Raw genomic sequence first — 26246 nt, forward strand, 5'->3', positions numbered from 1 at the left:
ATTTGTATTTTTGCTTACCATTTTAAAACGTTATTTATTTATTACTCCTCTGCTGTATCCAGTAATGCCTGTACAGTCTCAGTAAATCATCCAAGCCTTGGCCATCTCTATGTCATTGTTTCTCAAAACATCCACTCTTGTCTTTCTCTCTCCTCCTGTCCATCCCTTGTTTGTGCTTTTCACCCCACTCCCGACCCTTCCATGTATCTTTGTCTTCCTCCTCTCTCTCTTTGCCAATATGCACCTTTACATACTAAACACCATATCAACCAAACATTTATTGTGGATATTAGAAGAAGGCCCCCACCAAATCCCCGCCTGTCAAACCAAAACCCACCCCAGCTAAGCCGGCAAAGACTGGACCAAACAAGCCCGTAGTTAAGACACCCTTTCCCACCAGAGCTCCCAAGTCTTCCTCAGCAAAGCCAGCTAGAGCAAAGCCAACTGCAGTAGAGATCCTTATTTCTAAGATCAAACCAACATCAGCAGCTAAATCTAAGCCCATAGCTCCCCCAGCTAAGAACGGTAATGGTAAACCAGCTGCAGAGAAGAAAGCAAATGGTGCAGCTAAAGCCAACGGCAATGGAAAGGCAACAGTTACAAAAACAAATGGCAACGGCAAAGCTACAGCTGATGCTAAGTCCACAGCTCAGGCCAAAGTGAATGGAAATGGAAAAGCTTTAGCTGATAAGAAAGTCAATGGTAACGGAAATGGAAAATCCTCAGCAGAAAAGAAAGCCAATGGAAATGGAAAAGGCACTGTTGTGTCTAAGACTAGCGCAAACGGCAAAGCTTCAGCAGAGAAAAAGGCTAATGGGAATGGCAAAACTACCATTGAGGTTAAAGTCAAAGTTAACGGCAAAACTGATAATAAACTCAGCGGTGAGGCTAAGGCTAATGGCAAAGGAATGACTGTGGTAGAAAAGAAAGCCGTTAATAATGGTGCAAAAATTGAAACCACTACAACAGTAAAGACTGAGAGCGTTGTAAAAGTAGAAAAGATAGAAAATACTGTGGTCAGGGCAGCTAAAGTAGCTACCAAAGTAGAAGCATCAAAGGCACCAAAACCCACAAAAGCATCTAAAGCTGAACCAACAAAAACGGCAAAGCCCGTGGCCACCAAAGCTCCCGGATTAAAAGTCAAAGAGGTCACCAAAGTTAAAACTGTGGTCACCAAAGTCCCTCTGGTCAAATCATCGCTGAGCAAAGTTGTGAAAAATGTGATTGAAAAGGTTTCCATCCTGAAGAAAGAAGCTCCAAAACCCGCCCCTGTCCGGCCCACTCCACCCAGACCCACCAAATCCAAGTTACCGGGGGACCTTAATGTCAAATCCCTGCACAAACCATTCCCGCCCTTTGGAAAGGCCGCGCTGAGTGGAACCACAGTCACAGAGAGGAAAACCAACCGTTATCAACAGGTACAAAAAGAAGGCCCGTATTTGGCTCAGTGTCCCATCTGATCAGGCCAGTTCTTTCCACCATCCAGGGGCTGCAGCAAAAAAATGTTCATGTTTTGAATTCTTGCCATTATTAGGGGTCTTCAATATGTTGCAGAGAGTGCAGATTTTGACGTAAATCCTTGATGGTGGACGATCTGGTCTTCAGATGGAAGCTGGTTGATACCCAGCTGGACGTCTTCTCCTTTGTTTGAATATCATATGATCTTTACGATCACCCCAACTTCTCCATATGATATGATACAGCGGTGCACATGGAAGCATGGCTAATTGTACAGCTTCATTGTTCTATACTTTATATTCCTACCTTCAAGCTGAAACTGGATCTCAGAACCTGAAAACACTCTACTCCGCCTCTTTCCTTTCGGGGAAAACCTTTAACGTGCCGGTGTGATGAATGAGCATGGATTTCTATGGCACAAAAACGTAACCTTAGAAAATAAAATACTACCCCATTGAATACACAAAGAACACAACCAAACTATTCCGTCACTCTGTCATTCTCTCTCTTTGGACCTGTATTTTCTCTCTGACACTTCTCTCGCTGTCTTTGGCCATTTTGTATCAAATATGAATAATGCAGCCTCACAGAAACTTTGAAGCAAACATCAAATGTGTGCGAGCATTGGAAGTTAAACTTCATTCATGTGTAGTGTACTACGAAGCTGATGTGTTTCAAGCTAGAAGGTCATTGAGAGGTTCATGATCATTTAACTCAATTAGGTTCTGTGAGGCTGTTAATTGGGGTTGTCTCTCTGTTTTCTGGTCTTGGGTGAAACTACACATCCCGGAGCATCGAGTTACGATGTTTTCATCTGAAGGGATGGATAGAGGCTCTCAGTCCTACTTCCAATAAGAGCAGACTTCCCCCTTTCATGAATTTTGAGTTGAAAAAGCAAAGAATGTTCAGGAAACAAGAAAAGAAATCTCAGCAGAAGTCTCGATGGCTCCCTAAATCTTGCTTACAGCAAAATTTATAGTTATTGAGATACTGAAACTACCTGAAATTTCTTTTGTAAAATGGATCTTTTCAAGTTTAAAGATGTGAGCTGCCAGTAAGATTATTCTTGGCCTCTGGCAACCACAATCTTATGAAGGGATCCATTTTTTTTAAACTCTTCATCACTTACAAGCAGACTTTGACCTAACCACGCTCTTCAATTCAAATCTGCTTACTTCTTCCCTGCTACCCAATTCCCGTCAACTTGACCAATCAGGATGTAGATACTGAATATTCCGAGGCTGGCCACACCCCTACAGAGACTGATTATTTCTATGAGGAGACGGTGCCAGAGGGTGAGGTGATTGGACAACAAGAGATCCCTGCACAGGTAAAAAAGAGAATTATACACCGCTCAGTGACACAGAAACCTTAAACAGATATTTTCACTTAATCTGCACATTAAAACATAAAAGACTTAGATTTACCAACTAGCACACTGACAGAAACGAGAATAAATCATCACCAGGGAAGAGGACAGTGTAACACCTGCGTGGTGGTGAGCCCAGTCTTTATTAACTAGTAGTAGTAGTTACAGCTCTGTGTCTCTACACTTTTCTAACCTCACATCAATGGCTTGTTGGCATCGATGCCACGTGACAAGACGTAACAGAAGAGCTTTTTCAAAGAGAATGCACCACATTCATCTGCTTGTATCGTCAAGCATTTTTACGTGGCTCCGTTTTTCTCTCTTCTCACCTGAAGATCCTTCATTGATCGAGTCGTGATCTTGACATGAGAACAAAAATCGAGTAAAAAATGGATCCGTGTAGGAATACTTGATATGCCGTTCAGATGGAGATGAATATAATGCATTCTGGTTTGAGATAAAAAATGTAACTGAACTAAAGATTACAGTAATCATACAATTTGAGAATGAGTTTCTCACATTACTGATCTGTTTCTCATAGTTCACCTTTTTTGGCAAAATCCATGTTGTCGTCACTAACATTTTATCCGTATTAGCTGACTTTTATTTGGTGTATCTTTGGGACGCATGTACATGTTATTTTACTAGTTATCATTAATTGTTTAGATTATTCTGTTGTTTTTCCATGAGAACAGTACAGCGTTTTCCCACTGGATTCACATTTGTTTTTCAAACACCCACGGTAAGTGAAATAGAAAAGAACCTAGTGTGGCCTTTGCATAGTGTAGCACATAGCGCAGTGTGTTTTCACAAAGTGCCTCATATCAGTTCTGTGTGCTCAGGGACCAAAGACCAAAAAAAAAATGTATTTTATAAACGTTTACAATTACAGATACTATATTCCGGCAGATGTGGATAAATCATTCGCATACAGGTCACCACACACCAGCTGATGAGGATATGCTTTGGTGGAAACACACGTTATTAAGATGATTAACAGGAGAATTAAAGTCACAGGAAAACTTGCTAATTCGTAAATGACCTGAATGAATCAGCAGCTGCATGAAGGACACCCTGGTCTGCCAGATGTCTTTTTGTTTTCTGTCCTTATGTTACTGTTTATTTTTACAAGGTAAGACTCACTTCTTTCTATATATGCCCCCCTCTCTTCCACTCCCCATCCCTGCATTTCTCTTTTCCTTACTAACATTTTCTTATCATACACACCTCTCCCTCTTCCTTCCTTCTTCCTATTGCATCCCTTTTCTCCTTTCCTGGATTCACCCTCTCGTGCCCATCGATCTGCGGCTCTGATAAACCCAACCAGCCCCAGGTGGAGACAATGTTGGTGGGCGAGGAGGTAGATGCCACCAAGGCAGGCGGTGCGGGCGAGGAGGCCTTCACTGAGGAGTATGTGACTGGGGACGTGGGCCTTAAGGAATACGACTATTCCTACAGGGACTACAGTGAACCAATGCCAGAGAGCCGAGGGGGCGATGCCAACATGGGCCCCGCCCTGTCCGCTGTGACAGACGAGGGAGGCGTAAGTCTTTTTGCATCAGAAGCAAAAAACATAAAGAAAAACCGGTTTCAACCACCTGTGAATCCTTGGTTGAAGTGTATTCAATGTCCTCCAAACTGACTTGTTTGAGTTTGCCATTACGTAGACGCGACACATTGCTTGTGTACTGTTTTTCCCTTTGGGAACCTCTTACCCGTGGGGGCGAACCGGAACCCAGGTGGCTGTAAAAGCTTTACCTGAACACCTGGAATAGAAGTTGGAATGGACCTTCGTTCTACCTTTGTATTCATTTTATAGTAGTGGTAGTTAATGTCTGTTTCAGTTTTCCACCAAAAGTGTGATGTTCGTAAATTCAAAATGGCCTCTATGCAAATAAGATGTATCCCTAGAATCCATAACACGGGAGGCAAGCTCAATCCGTCACAGAGACACCTGTAATTGAATGCATTTCCAATACTTTAAGGACCAAGACGTAGTCCACACATCGGTGGTTGAAATGGGTTTATTTTATACGGTGTATAGTGAGAAACTCAGGAACCCAGGAGGAATAGCTGTTACCACGGTAGAAGCTATCAGGGATCTGAATGAGCATAAACAATCATTTGAACCATCACATACGCAGCATAAAGAGGCATTTGGATGGCTGCCTCCTCTTGAATGCCGTTTATTGCTGTGTATTGCTTCATTTAGTGCTGCTTAGCCCTGATGATTCTCTGTAAGTAGAAGTAACGGACCCACAGTGTGCAGAACCACTGACTCATCGGTATTTGGACGAAAGCTAATGCCTTAATCACAAGCAAATCAGGTTTTTATTTCATTCGATTTTCTACAGTCTTTGACATAATCTGCGTGTCTTCATGCCAGACCTGCATTCTATGGGTGTGTTTGTCCTTTTGCTTTCTCTATACTGACTATGCTGCGTTGTTGGCTACATGTGTGTTTTCCTCAGGCCGTGGTCAGAGGCCAGAAGGGAGACAAAGGAGACCCTGCTGTTTTGGAGCCTGTGAGTTACCAGTTGTCTCTAAGCAGCGTTACCACAGCAGATGCTTGATGTGACTTGTTTGATCGGTGACAGAATGGAAAAGCTTCCCCAAGTGTTGGAACCAGTGACCTTTCAGTTTCACGCTCGCTTGCCTGTTATCTTTAGATGTGTATATGATAACTACTTTGGGAGGGAGCCAGTTTACATTTCAGTGACTCACAAGCCGTTCAACTTTGACAATGTGCAGTTAGAATGGCAAAGGACCATCCTAAGAGTCAATGCAAATTAAATAAAATCAATTATTATACCTACAATGCAGCAGTTGGAAAGGGACGGATTTCTCCAGTAGGATGCAAATTATGTTTTTTCTGCTCAGAACATTGTACCAGTAAAGGTTCATTATAAAGAGATAAAAATATTGAGTGTGAGAAAAGAGAACAGTGTTTTGTTCACTGGTTGTTTTTGTCCTCCTGCTAACGTTTGTAACTTCATTGTGACTCCTGCAGGGTATGCTGATTGACGGACCTCCAGGCCCTGAGGGACCTGCTGTAAGTAAATGGCAATTGTCCCTATTTTAACATAAAATACATTTGACAGAAATCTAAATATAATACTTAAGTAACCTTTGCAACTTATTTTAGGGTCCTACTGGCCCCTCTGGCTCCTCTGGACCTCCTGGCTCTGCTGGTGACCCTGGCGAGAGGGTGAGTGTTTCACTTTTTATGAATAACTTCCGATTGGTGCCGAATCTATTGACGGACAGTAGGCGATAGACGAGATGTAAGAGATTTCACTTCTTCCTGTCCATCCCACAGGGCGTTCCTGGTAGGGCTGGTCTGCCCGGAGCGGATGGAATCCCTGGACCTCCTGGAACCTCAGTCATGCTGCCTGTGAGTCAGCGCTAACTTTTCATCCTTTATCAGGAAAGGATTTTGTCCGATTGATGTTAAGATAAAATTCAATATTCTGTGTAGTTTAATATGTTCAGTAAAAAAGGGTCCTTTCATTTGCATGAATGAATCCCAAAACCAGGAAATGCGGTTGAGCAGTAGCGCAGGGTCATCCTTTAACCACAGGGTTGGTGGTTTAATCCCCTGCTCTGCTAGTCTATATCAATGTGTCCTTGGGCAAGACACTTAAGCTCAGATTGCTTCCGTAGCTGTGACTATGTGTGACTGTTGATATGAATATATATATATATATATATATATATATATATATATATATATATATATATATATATATATATATATTGAATGTTAGATAGTTGTGATGCCAGGAGGCACCTTACATAGCAGCACGTGTCATCAGTCTACAAATGGATTTGAAAGTGTTAAAAGAGCTTTCAGGGGTTGGAAGACTAGAAAGGAACGCCATCCAAATACAGTCCGTTCACCATTTTACCTTTCCCTTGACTGGAAGTCAATGACTTTTTTACGTGGGTTTTTGTTAGATGCCTTAACTCTTGATTTTTTTAACTTTTGCGTGTTTTAAAAAAGGCGGCTCCTTACTAGTTATTTTCGTTTGTGAAGATTACCTTTCTGAACACAACGTGCAAGTATCAAAAATATTTTGCTACAGACATTATTTTGTCCATTGCATCCAAAATGCACTGAAATAATTTCAGTGGCTCTTTGTCGAAGGGAAAACATACAACGCTAACTCCCTGCAGAACTCTGGCTTGATGTGTTTTTATTTTTAATATTTGGGCATAGCCAAATCAGAATCCAAGTATATCGCCGTGATGAGTCAAGAACAATCAATAGAATTACCATCATGTTTTTTTTTGTTTGTCCTTCTCATTTATTACTCTGGAACAATTGATTCTTTAATTTCTCCAACAGTGGCGTCCCACCATTCATCAGGCAAAGCATCCACTCAAACATTGTTTTCCTTTCTTCTTTTGCAGTTCCGTTTCGGTCAGAGTGGAGGAGATAAGGGTCCTTCCGTTTCTGCACAGGAAGCTCAGGCAGCAGCCATCTTGTCTCAGGCGAGGGTCAGTCTTCCCTTTTCCTTCACATTTCCACCATGTGGCTCTTTTGCCGCAACAATAAGAACGTGAGACTTTGCTATTTATGAAAATAAATTACATATACTTTTAGTTCTATAACATAAAACCAATTATAATACAAAACAGTATAAATTGTCCTAAAACAACAGAGAAATCCTGTAAGATATAGATAAAACTAATTAATTCCTTACTTCATAACGACTTTCTGTTTTCAGATTTTAGACATTTAGCATCCAGGGAGATTTCTAATGAGTGTCCAAGGAGATTTTTCTTTTAGTCATAATCATTACAAGCAGCCATGCCCCTCAGTGATCATTGATGGTGAGATGTTTGTCTGCAGATGGCTCTGAAAGGACCTCCTGGGGCGATGGGATTCACTGGCCGCCCCGGACCTCTGGTAGGTTTATTTCATTTGAACCCTCACCTGTTCATATCAAGAGTTTGATGTTGTCATTGCTAATCTTCCATTTCCCAATCCAGCTGACCTGACAATACAAAAAAATGTTTTACCTACCTTTTTTTATACGCTTTTTTGTTAAGTCTCGTAAACTGCAGAAAAAATGCCTTGATTATTGTCTTTCTAATTGTTTAGGGGTGAATATGAAGTATGATTATTGTGTATTTTTTCAGGGAAATCCAGGTGGTAATGGTTTGAAGGGAGAGAGTGGTGACCCCGGTCCTCAGGTAAAAAACACAGAATTAACCTCTGACCTCACAAATAACATATTCAAATAATTTCATTCATTTTCAAATCATGTAATTAGTCCTCACTTACAGTCATCGTGTATGGGATTATTGAATGTATAGTGGAAGAATACTCAGCTCACATCTATGACAAAAATGTATCACAGACATGATTCCTTGCTCATCTTTCAGGGTTCCAGGGGACCTCAGGGCACGATGGGACCTCCAGGCAAATCAGGAAGAAGAGTGAGTGAAAACTACATTTCTTTTTTGTTGAAAAGAAATGTAGTTTTGGCCAAGAATGCAGCGCTGAAAACAAAACATGGGTATTTGGCAAGTGGGACGTCTGTGACCCACAAATAGAAAGCCTTCTTAAACACATTCCTCCTCTGCTTGTCTCCCCACAGGGCCGGGCTGGTGCTGATGGTGCCAGGGGAATGCCAGGAGAGTCTGGAACTAAGGTAGTAACCTCTCTCTGGGGCCATTCCTCCTTTCAACATGAACTCTGTTGGCTTCTGTTTCTCTCCTTTTTGGAGCTGAGCTTGTCACATGGCTGATAGTCCTTGAACAGATCCCTTTTACTTTTAAATGCAAATGTATAGACAATAACTGTGACTCGGCCACAACATTAAACCTCTACTTACATTGTGAAAGCAGAAATATACGACCTGGTATGGTAGCTCGTTCTCGGGGAAAAATTGTCCACATCAGCAGCTCAGGCTTCCTCTGGTCCCAAACTGCACAAAGCTATATGCATAACTAACATTCACACTCAACTCCACATGGGCTGCATTCCTTCATCGCAGTGATGACACCTTCCATGTCTGTTTGTCCCCCTCAGGGTGACCGTGGTTTTGACGGACTTCCAGGTTTGCCCGGCGACAAAGGACACAGGGTGAGTCTGAAATAGCAATCAACACCGTATAAACTTTTTTATGTACGGAGTACGGAGTAGATGATTTAATCCTTCACACTTTCACTCCTCAGGGTGACTCAGGCCCATTAGGACCCCCAGGAGCTCAAGGGGAGGACGGAGAAAGGGTACAAAGATATGACAAAAGAATTTGAAATAGTTCCAGACACTACTCAGAACATCTTGTCGTTGTGTCACTCCGTAACTGTTCACAATCAGCAACTTTCCATACTCAGCATGTGGTTTCCTATGTATGTGTTTCCAGGGAGATGATGGAGATGTTGGACCAAGGGGTCTCCAAGGTGAACCAGTGAGTGTTTCCATGACAGTACAATTGGATTTGAAATCTCTCCCTCATTTGTATGCGTCTGTTATAAACAGCATCTCAAAACTGAGCCTGTGTATCTATTTGAAGCCCTACTGTTACGAAGGTAGGGTGAAGTTAGTGTGATAAGACAGGACGTAGTCGGGGTTCTTCACTGTCGCTATGAGATGGAAAGCTAGAGGACACACGTGCCCACATGATGACCACGTGCTCTCTGAAATGTAATAATTGGGATTGCATAAAAACGAAGGTCTGGATGTAGACTCCTTTCAGCTTCACTGATAACATCAAGACTATGAATCAGCAAGAATGAACAAACAACAAATCATATATGCTATTCATATATGATTTGTTGTTTATTCATTCAACAATGAATTCTGTTTATTCATTCGGACATTACAAATGTTTCAAAGTAATACAATGAATTACTTTCATTGAAAGACAGTGGTCATTTAATTGGGTGCACTTGATAAATCTAATGCAAGAAAAAGTGTAAATTTAATGATATATGTATAATAGAGTCATAGTTAAAGGTGCTTTTACACTAGACTTCTTTCCCTCTAATCAAAAGAATACATTAGAAGGATCTTATACCTTATGATCAAGTGAAAATTATTCCTAGTATCAAAGACACACGTTTGATATTGTTATATTGAGGCTATACATTTTCAAAGGTTGTTACTCCAGACTTTTTAATCCTTTGCACTTATTTATTTACATTACAATATTACATAATGTAATATAATTTATTTAGCAAGGCTGTTATAAATTGATTATATTTATATTGGTATGAAGGTGTAAAAAAGCCGCCATTGGATCAAGTTCATATATATATTTGGTTGTTCAAATATCTGTTAATTATCAACAAACGGTAACAATTACTGCCCAATAGTAGTACTCCATATTCATCTGTTGCTTTGTCCTGATGGAAATGTTGCTAATGTAGCAGACGTTGAACTTTGACCTCCCATTAATACAAACCTACATCATGATTTATTCTAGAATCCATCGGTTAGGCTGTTCATATCCGTGAGTGCTGACAGATCTTGGTGTGTGTGTGTTTGATTCTAGGGACCACGCGGTTTGCTCGGACCCAAAGGTCCTCCAGGAATCTCTGGACCTCCTGTGAGTAAAAACTATTTCAGAGTGCATTGTGCTGCTCTTCTGTTAGCTGTATAGTTTGATCCCGCTGAGCTCCCACAGCTCCTCCTGAAACAATGCCCTGTGACCTGATATAAAGCAATCTAAAATGTAACGTGTAATGGCCTCACACTCACCTCCGAACAACACCAAGACACCTCAGGTCCCCCAGGATGTCGGCAGCCAAGTGTCCGTTTGACACTCATTTTGTTGTTGTCAGTTGTTTTTTGTACGCCGGTCGAGGTCTGCCCTTAAAGAGCACCTCACAGATTTAGCATTGCACTAAGATGTGTGAATCACGAGCTGTATAGTTCTGGTAACCACACTTCTACATAAGTCCACACCTTCCGAGATTTTCATTTTCAAAATTCTTCATCTCCCAAAGTAGCAGCAAAGTGCTTGAGGCTTTTCCCTCGTAGTTATTATTGGAAGTAAATGCTGTGATCATCCTCTTTACTCCTCAGGGTGTACGAGGGAATGACGGGCCCCACGGTCCCAAAGGAAACTTGGTCAGTGTCACTATCTTCTCAACCACGTTATCCTGCAGCGTCATACTTAAGAATCAATATCACCATGTTATCTCCCTTCTGTCCCTCAGGGTCCCCAAGGAGAGCCAGGACCTCCAGGTCAGCAGGGAACTCCTGGAACTCAGGTGCGACAGAAGATAACAGACTATATATTGTGATATATACCTCCTTTAAGTAATTGTGTGCTAAAGAGCACAGAAGGAGGTAACAAAACTAAAATGAAACAGTAATGTTGACATTGTGTATTTATCCATTTATTTATTATCTTTGCAGGGTATGTCAGGACCTCAGGGAGCCCTTGGACCCCCGGGAGAGAAAGTAAGAGAACAAACCGGTTTCGGCAGATTTGTATGCAGTGCATTCTGCATCCTCTTTTTATTTGTTATAATAGTGGAGTGGCACATAATGCAGTGATTGTACGATAGTTGGGGGTAGACTTGCAGTTTAAGAGCAAAGGGAGACGCAGAGACAGATTCTTAAAAGATCTGAGATAGTTGTATTGTTTCTGATGTTTATTTATACTAGCGTACTCAGGTTGTCACAATATTACATTTGCACCAAGGTTATCGCGGTCCAAGTAATGCACTGTAACTACATTGTAAAAAGGTCAATAGAAAATAACAAATATTAATAATAACCGTCAGTCAAATTCTTTTGAATTCTGTTTTGGGGAAAATGTTGAGGGAAGTTAGGAGAGAGTCTGTTACCGTAACTATACTTACCTTATACTTACCTTAGATTAGATGTCTCATGCCATGCACAGTACATCATACATCATACAGGATTTTCAGAACCTGTTCCACCCAAACATCCCCTGGTGGGACGCTGTGACCGTCGACTATGAGGCACTCATCCCTCATCAAAAAACAATAATATAATAATGCGTCACACCGTTTGAAACATTAGAGTCTTGGGTGCAACGTCCACTGTTCCGTTTGAAAATGCTCCAAACACAACTCCAACCAGCCCAAAAAGGTTTAGAAAATAAATCGAATTTGTCCAAAAACTGTGCATATGGCGGTGCATTTACACCCGTCGATCAAAGATAGAAGCTAACGAGAAACCAAGAGGGCAAACAGGAAGCTCACGCCACCATAATTACGTCACTATCCAAAACAATTCTCTCAGACAAACCTTTCCAAAGTTATGGCAAGCATACTCGTACTTTAGCCGTTTTCAACGTGGGGCTAATCAGATCTAACAGGCTCTGACGAATAAAGCAAGGGGTTGAACGCACAGATCGGCCAATTACGGCCCAAGTTCTAACAAGCTCTAATCTGCGCAGACTGAGTTAGAAAATCCATCATTTCACCGCATGCCGTGAGGCCTTTGCTAAAGCCTAGATTTATTCTGCTTCACTCTATCAATGTAAAACTTCCAATCAAACTGATCCCCAGAGCATGTCTTTGGACTGTGGGAATAATTGGAACAATGGGAAACAGTTAGCCTGGCAAAACAAACACCCACCTACTGACAGTGGCAGGCTGAAATAACATTGGAATAAAACATGGTTCTCTGAGTGATGGGAAGTGCCTACAAATGATCACCTGGCGCCTCATGGTTCGTTTTAGCTCAGCTTACTCGTCTTCTTGTGTTGCATGGCAGTTACCAGCCTGCCCTTTCTGGACTCTCATTAATGACCACATCTTCTCCTCCAGGGTCCCACAGGAAAACCAGGTCTGCCAGGAATGCCCGGAGCCGACGGCCCTCCTGTACGTCCGCCTCTTTCTTCCTTTCTTTGTTTTATGCATTAAAACTGAAATAAGTTTAATCCAACAACCCTGCATATCCTTCCTGAGCTCCCTGTCTTGCCTTCTCAGGGTCACCCAGGAAAGGAGGGGCCTTCTGGCACCAAAGGAAACCAGGTGGGTGTCAATCACACACTCCATCACATCAGGTGCCTTCGCTTCCATCTGACTACGTTCACCAACTCAACATGAGACTCCCAAAATGAAGCATATTACATTTATTATTATGTTAACTCGTCCTTCTTTCTTTAATCTTCTCAAGGGTCCCAATGGTCCCCAGGGTGCCATCGGTTATCCCGGCCCTCGTGGCATCAAGGTCAGTTCAGTTACTTGCAAATAAACTGAAACAACACAGCTTAAATGTCCTCAGCACATCAGTGTGTTGATTATGCAACGCTTTAATTGCAGGGAGGTCAAGGAATCCGTGGGCTGAAGGGTCACAAGGGAGAGAAGGTAAGTGATCTAATACAGTATAATACTTTCACTCACTCAAGGAAAACCCTACCTTCAATCACGATTTCTTAGTGTTCATTTTTCACACTAGGCTACATTCACTTTGTCTAAAATTATCTTGAGATCAAATCAGTAACAAGTTTATACAACACCTTACTAAATATGTACTGTATGTTTTTGGTTTTCTTGCATTTCTAGGGAGAAGATGGTTTCCCTGGAATTAAGGGAGATTTTGGTGTCAAGGGAGAGCGGGTAAGACCGACTGAAGGAGTACTTGTTTGGGTTATCGATAGAATGGTTGATGAATGGATTGATGGACTCATTCCTTCTTCGCCTCATAGTTTTGCTTCATCTCTTGCTGACAGGGTGAACTTGGAATGTCAGGGCCCAGAGGAGAAGATGGCCCCGAGGGGCCAAAGGGCCGCGTTGGACCCCCCGGTGAGATCGGACCACTTGGTCTGCTTGGAGAGAAGGTACAACCGGTTCATTAAAGTGAAACGTGACTTATCCAATAGAATTTACAGTATTTTCCACATTTGTGCATTTACACCAAAGTGTTTTCGTTTTGTTTTAGTTGCTGCAAATGCATATATATATTTTGTTTGTTAATATGACTGCAGCACAACTGTACACAATATCAGCTAATTCTCATTCACTCCTCATATTCTGCCGTATATTTCTGAATTCGATCATTTTGTCATTGCTGTATAACAGGTTGTCAATGTATAACCCTAGATTCAGACTAATTAACTAACATCGTATGATTTCAGGGTAAACTTGGTGTACCTGGGCTGCCTGGATATCCTGGAAGACAAGGACCCAAGGTGAGGGGAACACACGTGCAGCTTCAGTTGTCCTCACTGACTCGTTTACTCATCCCTGTGCTGATGCTAAGATGTTGATCTGTTTTTTTTAGGGATCTCTTGGATTCCCAGGATTCCCCGGTTCAAACGGCGAGAAGGGAACGAGGGTATGTCATCGGTTCTGATCGATCAGTGATTGGTAGATTGTTATATAGCCAGTAATGCACCGTTTTTGCTTGTTTTCTGTTTTCAGGGTCTTGGGGGCAAATCAGGGCCAAGAGGACAAAGAGGACCAACGGTACAATTCCACATTTATTGATTAGTTCATTCCATCAGTTTGTAAAAGCTATTGTGCTTGGTACATTTTGAAGCCATTGGCCGGTTTATGAACTTATTTAACTGATGAGCGACCACCTGTTGCAGACATGCAAAAGACACGTGGCAAAAAAGAACACCATATGTAATCGGGGAGAGACAAAACCCACAAATGAGTTTCACTGATTTAGTTTTTTTACTGTTTGTACCCATCAGGGCCCCCGAGGGCAGAGAGGACCGAGGGGCTCAACTGGGAAATCTGGAGCAAAGGTTTGTCTACGAAGTGAAACATCCAGATTGAACTGAGAAACTTTGCCCACACAGGCGCAGTATGTGAAACATTATGCTGGTAATTATCAGTGTTGGGATTTAGATGAATTGACTTAATAACTTAATAATAGTCTTACAACTAGATATTGACACAAAGCTGATTAAGTACAGTAAAGACAAGCAAAATGGCTTTTCTTTACCAGATTTCTTTATATTGTCGACTCAAAATCACCTGCCTCTCAATTGGAGACACAAAAGTAAAGACAAGTTTTAAGACTTCAGGGACAATAGTTTGTGATCCTGAACCTCATGTGTTTTGTTGCCTGTTAGGGAACGTCTGGAAGCGATGGGCCTCCTGGTCCTCTTGGAGAGAGGGTGAGCGCTTCATTTACATCCCAGTAAAACTCATGTTGGACTGTGGAGCACTCTGGCAGGACTTATATTCTAATCTTTGCATTATTATTGTTAAACTCTAAATGGCCCGGTTTACAATTGTTACATGTTGTAACAATAACTTATGATGTTGTCTCACCAGGGATTGCCCGGACCTCAGGGAGCCAATGGTTTCCCTGGACCAAAAGGACCTCCTGTAAGAAAATGTGTTGATACTGGTTTTATTAATACATGATTGGTATCTCTCGGCTGTGTAAAAGAGAATTGTAGAAAGCTACATTTTTTCAACATGGTCTTTGTTCCTTATTCGGATTCCATTGATATTTTATGGTCTATTGATCCTTACAGGGGCCACCCGGAAAGGACGGGCTGCCTGGACACCCTGGGCAGAGAGGAGAAGTTGTAAGTAGAATTTTCTCACTACTCGTAATGTTGTTTTACTTCACATTATCTATTTGAATCTGGAGATTTCTCATAAATTCACCAAAGGTCAACGGTAGATAGCCCTTTATTTACATTTTTAAACACAACATTTTAGAAAACTTAGGGAATTGCAGGAATTGCCTCTGTTTTGAAGTAACATGTTTAGGACATGTTTAGGACTACTTTTAATGGATTTGTCATGAATGAAAAACCGTTAAGTAAGACGGCAGGTCTATATATATCTGATGCAGTCAAACTGCTTCAGATATTGTCCGATAATTTATTATACTTTAGGGAACAAAGTGACATCCGTTTTAGTTTGTTTGATCACAATCAACCCCAAAGTTTACCCATCCACCTTTCTTAGATTGTTTTGCTCACTGCATGTCTCTGCTCCAGGGTTTCCAAGGCAAAACGGGTCCACCTGGACCTCCTGGAGTTGTTGGACCTCAGGTGAGTTTTTCAAATGGTGCAGACTTTGCTCTTTACTCAAACAGTAGACCACATTGTTTTCCAAAACGACACAACTGATCCGCTTCTCTTTTCTCCCAACATCTTCTTCCCCTCTGTGCACCTCTTCATCTCCATCTCCATCCTCCAGGGTCCATCAGGAGAGACCGGCCCTTTGGGCGAGCGTGGCCACCCTGGACCCCCAGGTCCACCTGGTGAGCAGGGACTTTCTGGTCCCTCTGGCAAGGAAGGCACCAAGGGAGACCCTGGACCCTCCGGAGGCCCCGGTAAAGACGGGCCCCCAGGACTGAGAGGCTTCCCTGGGGAGAGAGGACTACCTGGAACCCCTGTGAGTATGACAAGACCAACACTGCGTACAGAGCTTCATTGTGTGTATATATATTGACCACTTTGATGGCACTAAATTGAACGTTAGAGAAAGGTTTCAAGCAGAGGTTAGGAGACACATTTCAAAAACAGTGTTTAATGCTTTCTTGTCTTTTCTCTCAGGGAGGTGGAGGACTGAAGGGAAGTGAAGGACCTGCCGGACCTCCTGGATCCGCGGTACGTTTTCAAACCAAAACATTTTTAATACAGAAATATCCAACCAGTACACCCTGTAAAGTACAATACGATATAAGTTACTTGTTGAGTTGGTCGTTACAAATCTGTATTTTCTAGCTTTTCTAGCTTTTATAATAAGCTTTATAATTCCAAAAATTTCAAAATTGGATTTGATGATGTAATTGTTTCACTTTTGTAATGATAGTACTGTAATCTGCACTGTCTTTATGACGTCGTCCCACTCTAGGGGTCTCCTGGTGAGAGGGGACAAGCCGGTACTGCTGGACCTGTTGGACCTCCTGGTAGACCAGGCCCTCAGGGGCCTCCTGGATCATCTGGAGAGAAAGGAGTTCCTGTGAGTTTTTTTGGAAATGTTTATCCAATGTACAATAACGCATTTGACTCATCATTTGAATTTAACTGTGATTTAAGTGTTGATTCTCTGCTTTGTTCTTTTTGCCTGTTAAGGGGGAAAAAGGTCCAATTGGCCCGGCCGGCCGTGATGGAGTGCAGGGTCCTGTGGGTCTGCCTGGCCCGGCGGGATCACCGGGAATAGCCGGAGAGGACGGAGACAAGGCCAGTCACTTTTTATGCAACACGTCCTTTTAGAAAATACCTCAGTTCCCTGATTGTCCAACTAGCTGGTCACATTGGGGGATGATCAATCTTTTTAGGGCTTCCCTTTACATTGCCTCTTCGCATCTTTGCTGTGACGTGATGTTTCTCGCTCCATGCAGGGTGAAGTTGGAGAGCACGGCCAGAAGGGTGCCAAGGGAGGAAAAGGAGAGCATGTAAGTGCCGCTGACCTATATATTGAGTCTCAGGATCTCCCTCAGTCGGAAATGATCAGCGTGTTTCTGTCCATCATGTCACTGTTGTTTTGCTTATTGTTGGTGTGCTTTTTTTATGTTTGTTGGTAGGGTCCTCCTGGCCCACACGGGCCAATGGGTCCTGTTGGTCAGCCTGGTCCTGCTGTGAGTACATACTCTTGCTCAACTCTTTGAAGAACAAATGAGACGGTGTACAGTGCCCCTTGGTTGCACCTGTTCCCTGATCGGGTGCTTTTGGTCCCCAATGCGTTTCTAGTTGGCCTACAAACTCAGTTCTTTATTCCAAATCAAGTAGGATATAAAATAAAGTTAAAAGACAGCTTCATATTTTTATACAAACACTACAGCGATCACTACCAAATATTGAATCACTATTGTGAGGAGAGGAGGACAATGTTTTCAGCAAACTATTTGTTATCTATTCATGGCTCATGTCTTTTCTTCTTCTGCGGGTGCAGGGTGCTGACGGAGAGCTTGGACCAAGGGGCCAGCAGGGGCCATTTGGATCCAAAGGTGACGAAGGAACCAGAGGATTCCCAGGAGCTCCAGGACCCATCGGATTGCAGGTCAAATTAAAAAAAACAATGCTCATTTCAGCGGAAGTGTCACTTCATCGTTATTTTAGACATTTATACAAATATTCAGAGAAAGTTGCTACGCTTAACTTAACGTTCACCTCCGCTCTGCAGGGATTGCCGGGACCACCAGGTGAGAAGGGAGAGACAGGAGATGTTGGACCTCTGGTGAGTCTCTATATATATAAATATATGATATCTGTCATTACAGCTGGTGTGAATCCTTTCATCTCAATAAAATCTTAATTAATTAAAGGGTGAGCCTCTTTGTGTTTCCAGGGTCCTCCAGGTCCCCCAGGACCCCGTGGTCCCACTGGACCCAGCGGTGCTGACGTGAGTGATTATACCTTTGATCTGTACTTTTGTGTGACTGTCCGTGGTTTCATGCAAGTCTCACAAACCATTACTCTGCAATAGTTGGGTTAGGGTTAGTTCAAATAATTCTGCATAATCATTCTATGCAGTTATTTCAAATTGTGATACAACAAGTTGTTAGTTAGGTAGTTAATGTGCCCAATAATGTGATGTGGCTCTTATATATACATTTAATATTAAAAAATTTGACTCAAATTATTTCAACGTTTTGTTTTACTTGTGTTTATCAGGGTCCTCAAGGTCCTCCTGGTGGTTTGGGTAATCCTGGACCTAATGGAGAGAAGGTGCGGACATACATACAATTCATTTGCTAACATCAGAGTACTTTTTCTACATGTAATTGATGGCGTCCGCAGAAATAAACACCTCCTCAAACTATAAGAACTGTTGTTTTCTCCACAGGGAGAGCCTGGTGAGGGCGGACCACCTGGAATCGTAGGGGAGCCCGGGAAGAAGGTGAGTGTCTGAGTGACCTCAGTGCACCTGACTAACCCTTTACTGACTGAGTGCATCCAGGAGTGAACAAAGAGTCCTGTGCTCATGTTGGCAGGGTCCTCGAGGAGAGCGCGGAGAGAAGGGAGAAGCTGGACAACCTGGAACTGCTGGAGCTGCTGGAGGACGAGGAGGGCCTGGAGATGATGGACCCAAAGGAAACCCTGTATGACACCCACAATGACATACACACACACACACGCACAAACATCAATTAACTCTTAATCCACTGCAGAAGGCACAAGTGATGTTGTCTCTAAATTCTTCTATTTAGACTGTACACCCCATATTAATGGCTATAAATTCAGTTGTTTTTGTTTTGTCTTCAGGGCCCGGTTGGTTTCCCTGGTGATCCTGGTCCCCCTGGTGAGGTTGGACCCAGAGTGAGTACACCTTTTTGAAAAATTCATGTCAGCATCGGACATTTGCTAGATGATAATAATGTATTGTTATTATATTAATATTGTGATCTAAAACCACCGATTCTGGAGTCCTTGTACTTGAAGGTTGCATTACATCTTCTCTCAGGGTCAAGATGGCGCGAAGGGAGAGAGAGGAGAAGATGGTGAATCAGGAGAATCTGTAAGTTACCGATGCAAATGTGTGAATTACGTCAAGATGACCAGTGCTCTCAACCTGCTCTTCCTGGCTTCTACTCCAGGGCTCCCCAGGACCCCCTGGTGAGAACGGACCTCCAGGCCCCCTAGGAAAGAGGGTAAGGTCTCCATCCTCATTGGATTAAGAAAATGAAAATAAAAGGATTAGAAAAAAAGGAAAAAATGTTGTACTTGGATTCCGCTCCATATATCAATCAATAATTCCTATCTTCACCCGAAATCACTCAAATGAGATCCACTGAAGTCATTACGCTCATTATTGTTCTCATTAGATTTTACTTATTCTTCTCTTCTTCCTCTTACACATTTTGTAGCGGTAACTGGTCATATATTTTACTTGGTCTTGATATGATACTTGATATGATATAGTTATCTGAATGAATGATTTGAACTTTTTGCCAAAGAGGGCCTTGCACTTTTGGTGTTATATTAAATGTTTTATTTTCCAGGGCCCTGCTGGAACAAAAGGACCAGAGGGACGTCAGGGAGAGAAGGGAACTAAGGTGAGTCCAGAGCTGTAGAATATTTTCAGCTCCTGGTCAAAGTTTAAAGGCGTGGCTAACAATCCTGGTGTTATTTCAATATATCTGACTATATCAGCTTCCTGGTGATGCTGCTTTCCATTAACCATCCCACGATAAATGACAAACTCTGATTTTATATTCAAAAACATTTGCAATATGTCTTTGATATTTCATTTATTCAATTAATGTTTTTGCAGGTATCTTCTGTTTTTGGCAATTGATTGTGATACATAACTTCTACCTTTTCCACAATGGATGAAATACCTTGTGTTTAATCATGTTTCTCATTATGATCTTTTACAGGGAGACACAGGTGCTATCGGCCCCCCAGGAAAGACCGGTCCCGTAGGCCCCCAGGGTCAACCAGGAAAACCAGGAACGGACGGCCTTAGGGGACTCCCGGGATCAGTGGTCAGTACAGATTCATGTATTGCGTAACTGGACTATGAGGCGATGCAGTAACTTGTGATACTCATGTATACACTTCCTGCTTAATGTTTTTATAATTGTGTTTCAGGGTGAACAAGGATCCCCAGGACTCGCTGGACAGAAAGGACCCCCTGGACCCATCGTAAGACTAGACAGTGACATCTACTCTGCACTTTGACATCTCTGTGTAGAATGACTGCAGCCTATACATCTTGAAATCATCTCATTCAAACCTTCCTCTTCCTGTCTCTACCTTCATCTTCTCTTCTCCATGTTTCTCGTCTCCGCCACTGCCTCCTCCCTGTCTTCCTCGTCTTCCTCGTCTTCTCCTGCTGCAGGGACCTCCTGGTTTGCTTGGTCTGCGCGGAGACCCAGGTGCTAAGGGAGAGAAGGGACATCCTGGTCTTCTCGGTCTCCCTGGGGCCCCAGGAGAGCAGGGGGAAAAGGGAGACAGAGGTTTGCCTGGACCACAGGGATCCTCTGGATCAAAGGGAGAGTCTGTAAGTCTGACCACTACCACTTCTGCTAGAGACGGGCGACTCAACCACAATTGCTCTCCTTCATTTGATCACATGTGAATCATTGCCTGACCTGTATTGTGTTGCACTGCAGGGAATGTCTGGAGGCTCCGGACCCCTCGGTCCTTCGGGTCCTGCTGGTCTGCCTGTAAGTGCCGTGTTGAACCGTCACTGCCATCACGCTTTTATATTTCTCGTGGCTTTGTTTCCAAGATTAAGATATTAACTACCAGAGCAATGGTCACCATCCTTGGACTAACGCCTTGTGTCTTTTACAGGGTCCTCAAGGTGTCAAGGGAGCTAAGGGCTCTTCTGTGAGTATACCTTAAGAGTGTTTGTAACACAATGAAATAAAGAAATGCCTCAGCCTGGATCTAATGCAGTGATGCTTCTTGGATCTTTCCACTCCGTGCTGGTTTTAGGGTGGAGCTGGTCCAAAGGGAGAAAAGGGTGTACAAGGACCCCCCGGATCCCCTGTGAGTCCTTCGCTGTTTTTTTAAGTTACGCTCACTTCGAGCAACTCACCGGTGATTGTCAGTTCATAGATTAAAACGTAAACTCGCCTCCCAGGGCCCACCAGGCGAGGTCATTCAGCCTCTGCCCATGCAGAGGAGTCCCAAGTCGAAGCGCTCCATCGATGCCAGCCAGCTGCTCCCCGACATCGACATGCCCGCGTCTGACGCCGCTGGCACTGAGTTCCTGATGGGCACCGAAGGCATGGAGGAGATCTTCGGCTCGCTCAACTCCCTGCGACACGAGATCGACACCTTGCGTTTCCCTCTCGGCACCCAGGACAGCCCTGCCCGCACCTGCCAGGACCTGCACCTGAGCCAGCCGGAGCTCAAAGACGGTAAGGCACTCCTAAATACGGAGCCGCCACCTGCTCGGTCACATCTCCCTCTGTCGGGTTTTCCACCTTGTTTTGTTTCTTTGCTGCCCTCTGTAGGAGAGTACTGGATCGACCCCAACCAGGGCTGCTCCAGAGACTCATTCAAGGTCTTCTGTAACTTCACCAGCGGAGCAGAAACCTGCCTGTACCCCAACAGGAACATCAACACGGTCAGTCCACCAAACAACAGAAAACTAGTTCCATCACAAACTTTATTTATCTATCCATTCAAAATGTAAAATGAGCTAATACTTGTCGTGGACAATCCTCGTGGCAGGTGAAGATGAGTTCCTGGGACGACGAGACCCCAGGTTCCTGGTACAGCCAGTTTGCTACTGGTAGTAAGGTTGGTAATCCTTTGCTTTCTAGCTTATAGTCTAACTCATAACTTAATAATAGGACACCATCTTTTATTCCTATATTGTTCCCTCCTCCCCTCAGTTCTCCTATGTGGACTCTACCGGTGAGCCCGTGGGTGTGGTCCAGCTGGGCTTCCTGCGTCTCCTCAGCGTCCAGGCCCGCCAGAACCTCACGTACCACTGCCACCGCTCAGTGGCCTGGGCCGACCTCAGCGCCAACAACTACAACAGGGCGCTGCAGCTCCAGGGGGCCAACGACGAGAAGCTGAGCTACGAGACCAACCCTTACATCAAGGCCTTGGTCGATGGCTGCTCTGTGAGTTCACACACACACACACACACAGACACTGATTTGAAACCTGTAGAAAACAGTGGACCTTACGTACTGACCCCATGCTACAATGATATGTAGGGGGAAGGGAAATTCAAAGCCTTATTGGAGCCATAAATATAGCAAAAGATCTACTTGAACAGATTAGGTTATAAAATATAATACAGATTATAAGAAGAGCTCAGGGTCTTATGACGGATAGCCTACGATACACGTTTTATTCCAAGTGTTCTTGATCAGAGGTTTAAACAATGGATTCCATATGGAATAACAGCAATTTGCACAGTTGTTAAAGAAGGAGGTGTTATGAGTTTCCAGGAGCGGATAGACAAATACTCCACCGGGACCGCTTCAGATATCTACAACTAAGGGATTTTTTAAAGAAGAAATAAAGCAGAAAATTAACTTGGGAAAAAATTGAATAATTACAACCATAATAGGCGTTTACAATTGCAATAAATATAGAATAATAACAGCTGTATATCAACATCTGATGTAAAAATTAGGAAATACAACATTTTATGTAAAACTAAAATGGGAACAATAACTTGGTGTGAATAGTATTACTAAATTACTTTATGTACTATATAGAGTAAACGTAAACTACTCTCATGTATTTTTGGCTGTGTCTGTATGTTTGTACAGTTTTGGAGAAATATCCACACGGTTATTGTCAACATTCTGGGCTATGACATACTTAATGTATGTATGTCTACTTTGATAATATGGCAGGAGGTACTGTGTGGTACTGCTAAACATTCTGCTAGCAGCGAGTAAAAAGGCTGTACACTGAGATGGCTCGAGATAGAACCACCATCACATGATGGATGGTTAAGGATGGGACTGAAATATGGAACCGTTACCTCACAGAATAAGATCTCAAGAGGAGCGAGGTAGAGGGAGGGTTATCTAGGAGAAAAGGTAGATGTTTACACGTTAACGGTAACACAAGATAACAACACCTGAATGTGTCCCGGGATTCATCCTGCTTTTGAGAGGATAGAACAATCCAGATCCCTTTCTTATTCTTATTAATTGTAATGATGTTTTCTGTCTGTGGTGAAACAAAACAAAAGTGCAAAAAAGAAAGCTGCCTTTTGACATATTTACCAGTATTACTGTTGGCGATGTTATGATGTAGAGTTCAACGATATGAGCATGTGTGTGACGTGTGTCTCTCTGCCTGCAGTACCGTAAGGGCTTTGACCGGACAGTCCTGGAGATCAACACGCCACAGGTGGAGCATCTTCCTCTGCTGGACGTCAAGGTGTCAGACTTTGGGGAGAGCAACCAGCAGTTTGGCTTTGAAGTGGGACCTGTCTGTTTCCAAGGCTAAAACATGTACACACACAACCACGCATCATGCAAAGAATCAACACGTGCAGTCACTCATGCACACACACACACACACACACACACTTCGAGAAACACTTATATATATGAAACATTCACAACCAGTAATTTGTAAATTAACTTGTAAATTATATGGAACACGAACCCACTGACACACACACACACACACACACACACACACATCCACACACGCACATGCTTTGGTGAGACAAACACTCACTCTGGAGCACGTGACGGGGAAAGCGACATCCTCCCAACAATTAATGGACGTAAAAAAAAGTTAAAGAGGAGAGAAATACCAAAGAAACTTGCGGAGAGGAGACCATCGTTTGGAAGAAAAACCAGGAGATTCTTTGGAACGAAACAGTGATTTCTTCACCTGCAGGAAAGGGGGCCCGCCGCCTACATGAGGCCCGAAGCAGCCCCTCCCCCACCCCCCCAGTCTCTGATCCCCCCTCACTCATCTCTTCTCCCCGCTGTGTCTCTTCTACTTTACACCCACATAGACTGATCTGCCTCCCCTCACCTCTTCTCAAAAATAGGTCACATTTGGACACTGTTTCCTTTTCTTTTGATCCCGAGTTCACTCTGTGAGCGGCGCGGACATCAGGGGGGCCGAGAGGCTCCTACGGGGCTGACACGACTCTCAGGTGAAAAGTGATGAAAAGGGGGTTCACCATTGGAAGTTTTGAATGGGCTTTTTACCTGAGAAGTTCTCACATCAAACCAAACAAACTAGTTGTGTGAGAAAAGAAAGTGCAGTGACCCGTCAGCCGTGTTGTTCCCATTAAAGCACACAGCTCTCAGCTGGCTCCTTTTTTGTCTCTTTGTAAGATTCTCCATGTGATCACCTGCTCGGAGGAACGAAACAACACGTTCACGTCGTTGAACAGATCAGTGAATTTATAAGCCATTACTTTCCCAAACTGTGCTGAACTTGATGTGATTGTACTCGCGTGTCACTGGTGCCTTTTCAAAGCGCCGATGCTTCTTCTGCTGGGTCACTACACGCAGCGGTCCTGTGTCTGCTGAGGCACTTTCTGGGTTCTTTGATTGTTCTTTTCCATCTTGTGATTGCGTCCAAGCGCTGAGCATCATCAGGGTTTAAACATGTATCTGAAAGTTCCCTCCTTCTTTTTCCATGCAGCAGTGAATAAAACGCATGCTTTACTGAAAGAAACTGTGTGGCAAGGTGCTAATTATACCAACACATAAAACCTTTAGTGTCCACCCTGAGTCCTACTCCTTAGTCCCTTTTACAGGTTCATGAAGTCTTTTACTATGGAAAATGTGCATTGCATTACATTTGTACAGAAATAGTGATATTCTATCTTATTTATTTAAAACAAACAGGGTACTTTGTGATTGAATAATACAAGGACCACCAAATATGCCAGTCAAATGTGGTATATTTCATTTGTATTTATTTCCTGTGACTGACACGTGGAGGTGAAGGGAAGCGAGTGACTCCAAACAATCTGTGGCCATATCTTATTGTAAAATCCCCAACGCCTGTACTGTGCTGTTCATTTCTGCTTCCTCTGTAATGATTAAACGGTGACTCTGCAGTTCTGTCACATTTCCTTGTGGTTGATACTGTTTGGGTTTTGGCTCTCAGGTTAATCGGTCACTGGGCTTTGGGATGCATCACAAACAGCTCACTGAGTCGGCCCCCGGCGTTGATCTAAGGGGCTGAAGGGGGCTGAGTTGTGGTGTGAGACCACGGCGGGAAGGAAAGGCTGAGAGAGGGAGGAGACGACTTGTCAGCCATCAGGGGATCGAACGGGTGAACGCGATATCTTTGGGTACATCGTGGCTGTGGGGTGAGATCAGACTAGGGTTCTGCTCTTTTTGTTGTTGTTTTGTTATTGTTTGTCCTTTCATTTTTATTTTTACTATAGCAGGGAAAACGGGGGTAGCAAAGCTAAACCTAAAAACTAAAAAATCCGACCTTGAGATTCTCCAAAGTGAATAACTTCGAATATTTGTCTGCTTTTACTGTGTTGAAGGCAAACGTTTCAACAAAAAAAAAATGGTGCTGAAAAGAGGAAAAAAAGTATTATTTTATAATGTGTGTAAGTATTTTTTTTTAAATAATTGTCTCTGTAATATATACTCTTTTAAAAAGAGCTGCTTGACTCTTGTTTTTTTTCCAAACCCATCAGTAGTTCCTCGCTCTTTCTCATGTGTACAGACAGTACACACCTTCTTCGTGTGCGAGGGTTATTTATTGGTATGTTTTCCTTAGTCATTAATCTCCTCAAATGGCTCTAATTGGTATTGCAGCTGAAGCAGCTGGAGGCTACGCCTTTTGCTACGTGGGCAGATTCACGTGAGGCGGCTTTATTCATGCATGAATTGTGTTTCTGCTGGCTTCTAACTGGCTTCAGAAGACAACGGATGAGTTGATTTGTGTCTTTCAAAATCCTCTTTTCAGAGCGGGGGGGCATTTCTGTACAGAGTAGAATAAAACCACTTGGGATTTCGACTTAAACCTCAAAAAATCGACATTCAAAATTATTATGTGTGTGTGTGTGTGTGTGTGTGTTCATCGGGCAGCCTCGCTGTCTCTTGCCTGAAGATCCTCAGTTCCTTTTGTGTGTG

At 43.1% G+C, this 26246-nt stretch overlaps 1 protein-coding gene across 5 annotated transcripts in view; it reads left to right on the plus strand.

The window, feature by feature from the left end:
* The window catches only part of col11a2 (collagen, type XI, alpha 2), a 40464-nt gene extending 15254 nt beyond the window's left edge, over window positions 1–25210 (plus strand). Inside the window, exons 6-65 of one of the 5 annotated variants that reach the window (XM_040188931.2) lie at window positions 294–1418; window positions 2675–2788; window positions 4155–4370; window positions 5299–5352; window positions 5838–5879; window positions 5973–6035; window positions 6147–6221; window positions 7241–7327; window positions 7683–7739; window positions 7973–8026; window positions 8219–8272; window positions 8434–8487; window positions 8868–8921; window positions 9014–9067; window positions 9205–9249; window positions 10336–10389; window positions 10869–10913; window positions 11003–11056; window positions 11205–11249; window positions 12590–12643; window positions 12752–12796; window positions 12942–12995; window positions 13088–13132; window positions 13331–13384; window positions 13498–13605; window positions 13903–13956; window positions 14049–14102; window positions 14189–14233; window positions 14467–14520; window positions 14851–14895; window positions 15056–15109; window positions 15262–15315; window positions 15736–15789; window positions 15938–16135; window positions 16297–16350; window positions 16598–16705; window positions 16819–16926; window positions 17088–17141; window positions 17271–17324; window positions 17639–17746; window positions 17870–17923; window positions 18035–18088; window positions 18361–18414; window positions 18533–18586; window positions 18681–18788; window positions 18952–19005; window positions 19151–19204; window positions 19284–19337; window positions 19689–19742; window positions 20067–20174; window positions 20281–20334; window positions 20531–20692; window positions 20805–20858; window positions 20989–21024; window positions 21133–21186; window positions 21281–21560; window positions 21657–21769; window positions 21877–21945; window positions 22041–22274; window positions 23479–25210. In XM_040188931.2, coding sequence (XP_040044865.2) covers window positions 294–1418; window positions 2675–2788; window positions 4155–4370; window positions 5299–5352; window positions 5838–5879; window positions 5973–6035; window positions 6147–6221; window positions 7241–7327; window positions 7683–7739; window positions 7973–8026; window positions 8219–8272; window positions 8434–8487; window positions 8868–8921; window positions 9014–9067; window positions 9205–9249; window positions 10336–10389; window positions 10869–10913; window positions 11003–11056; window positions 11205–11249; window positions 12590–12643; window positions 12752–12796; window positions 12942–12995; window positions 13088–13132; window positions 13331–13384; window positions 13498–13605; window positions 13903–13956; window positions 14049–14102; window positions 14189–14233; window positions 14467–14520; window positions 14851–14895; window positions 15056–15109; window positions 15262–15315; window positions 15736–15789; window positions 15938–16135; window positions 16297–16350; window positions 16598–16705; window positions 16819–16926; window positions 17088–17141; window positions 17271–17324; window positions 17639–17746; window positions 17870–17923; window positions 18035–18088; window positions 18361–18414; window positions 18533–18586; window positions 18681–18788; window positions 18952–19005; window positions 19151–19204; window positions 19284–19337; window positions 19689–19742; window positions 20067–20174; window positions 20281–20334; window positions 20531–20692; window positions 20805–20858; window positions 20989–21024; window positions 21133–21186; window positions 21281–21560; window positions 21657–21769; window positions 21877–21945; window positions 22041–22274; window positions 23479–23625 — 5655 coding nt within the window. In that variant the 3' untranslated portion in view covers window positions 23626–25210. The remainder of the gene's footprint in view (window positions 1–293; window positions 1419–2674; window positions 2789–4154; window positions 4371–5298; window positions 5353–5837; window positions 5880–5972; window positions 6036–6146; window positions 6222–7240; window positions 7328–7682; window positions 7740–7972; window positions 8027–8218; window positions 8273–8433; window positions 8488–8867; window positions 8922–9013; window positions 9068–9204; window positions 9250–10335; window positions 10390–10868; window positions 10914–11002; window positions 11057–11204; window positions 11250–12589; window positions 12644–12751; window positions 12797–12941; window positions 12996–13087; window positions 13133–13330; window positions 13385–13497; window positions 13606–13902; window positions 13957–14048; window positions 14103–14188; window positions 14234–14466; window positions 14521–14850; window positions 14896–15055; window positions 15110–15261; window positions 15316–15735; window positions 15790–15937; window positions 16136–16296; window positions 16351–16597; window positions 16706–16818; window positions 16927–17087; window positions 17142–17270; window positions 17325–17638; window positions 17747–17869; window positions 17924–18034; window positions 18089–18360; window positions 18415–18532; window positions 18587–18680; window positions 18789–18951; window positions 19006–19150; window positions 19205–19283; window positions 19338–19688; window positions 19743–20066; window positions 20175–20280; window positions 20335–20530; window positions 20693–20804; window positions 20859–20988; window positions 21025–21132; window positions 21187–21280; window positions 21561–21656; window positions 21770–21876; window positions 21946–22040; window positions 22275–23478) is intronic. The other 4 variants (XM_078080692.1, XM_078080694.1, XM_078080693.1 and 1 more) reach the window with 4 other exon arrangements.
* The last annotated feature ends 1036 nt before the right edge of the window (window positions 25211–26246 follow it).

The sequence above is a fragment of the Gasterosteus aculeatus genome, chromosome 10, assembly GCF_964276395.1.
Source record: "Gasterosteus aculeatus chromosome 10, fGasAcu3.hap1.1, whole genome shotgun sequence".
Classification (NCBI taxonomy): Eukaryota; Metazoa; Chordata; class Actinopteri; order Perciformes; family Gasterosteidae; genus Gasterosteus; species Gasterosteus aculeatus.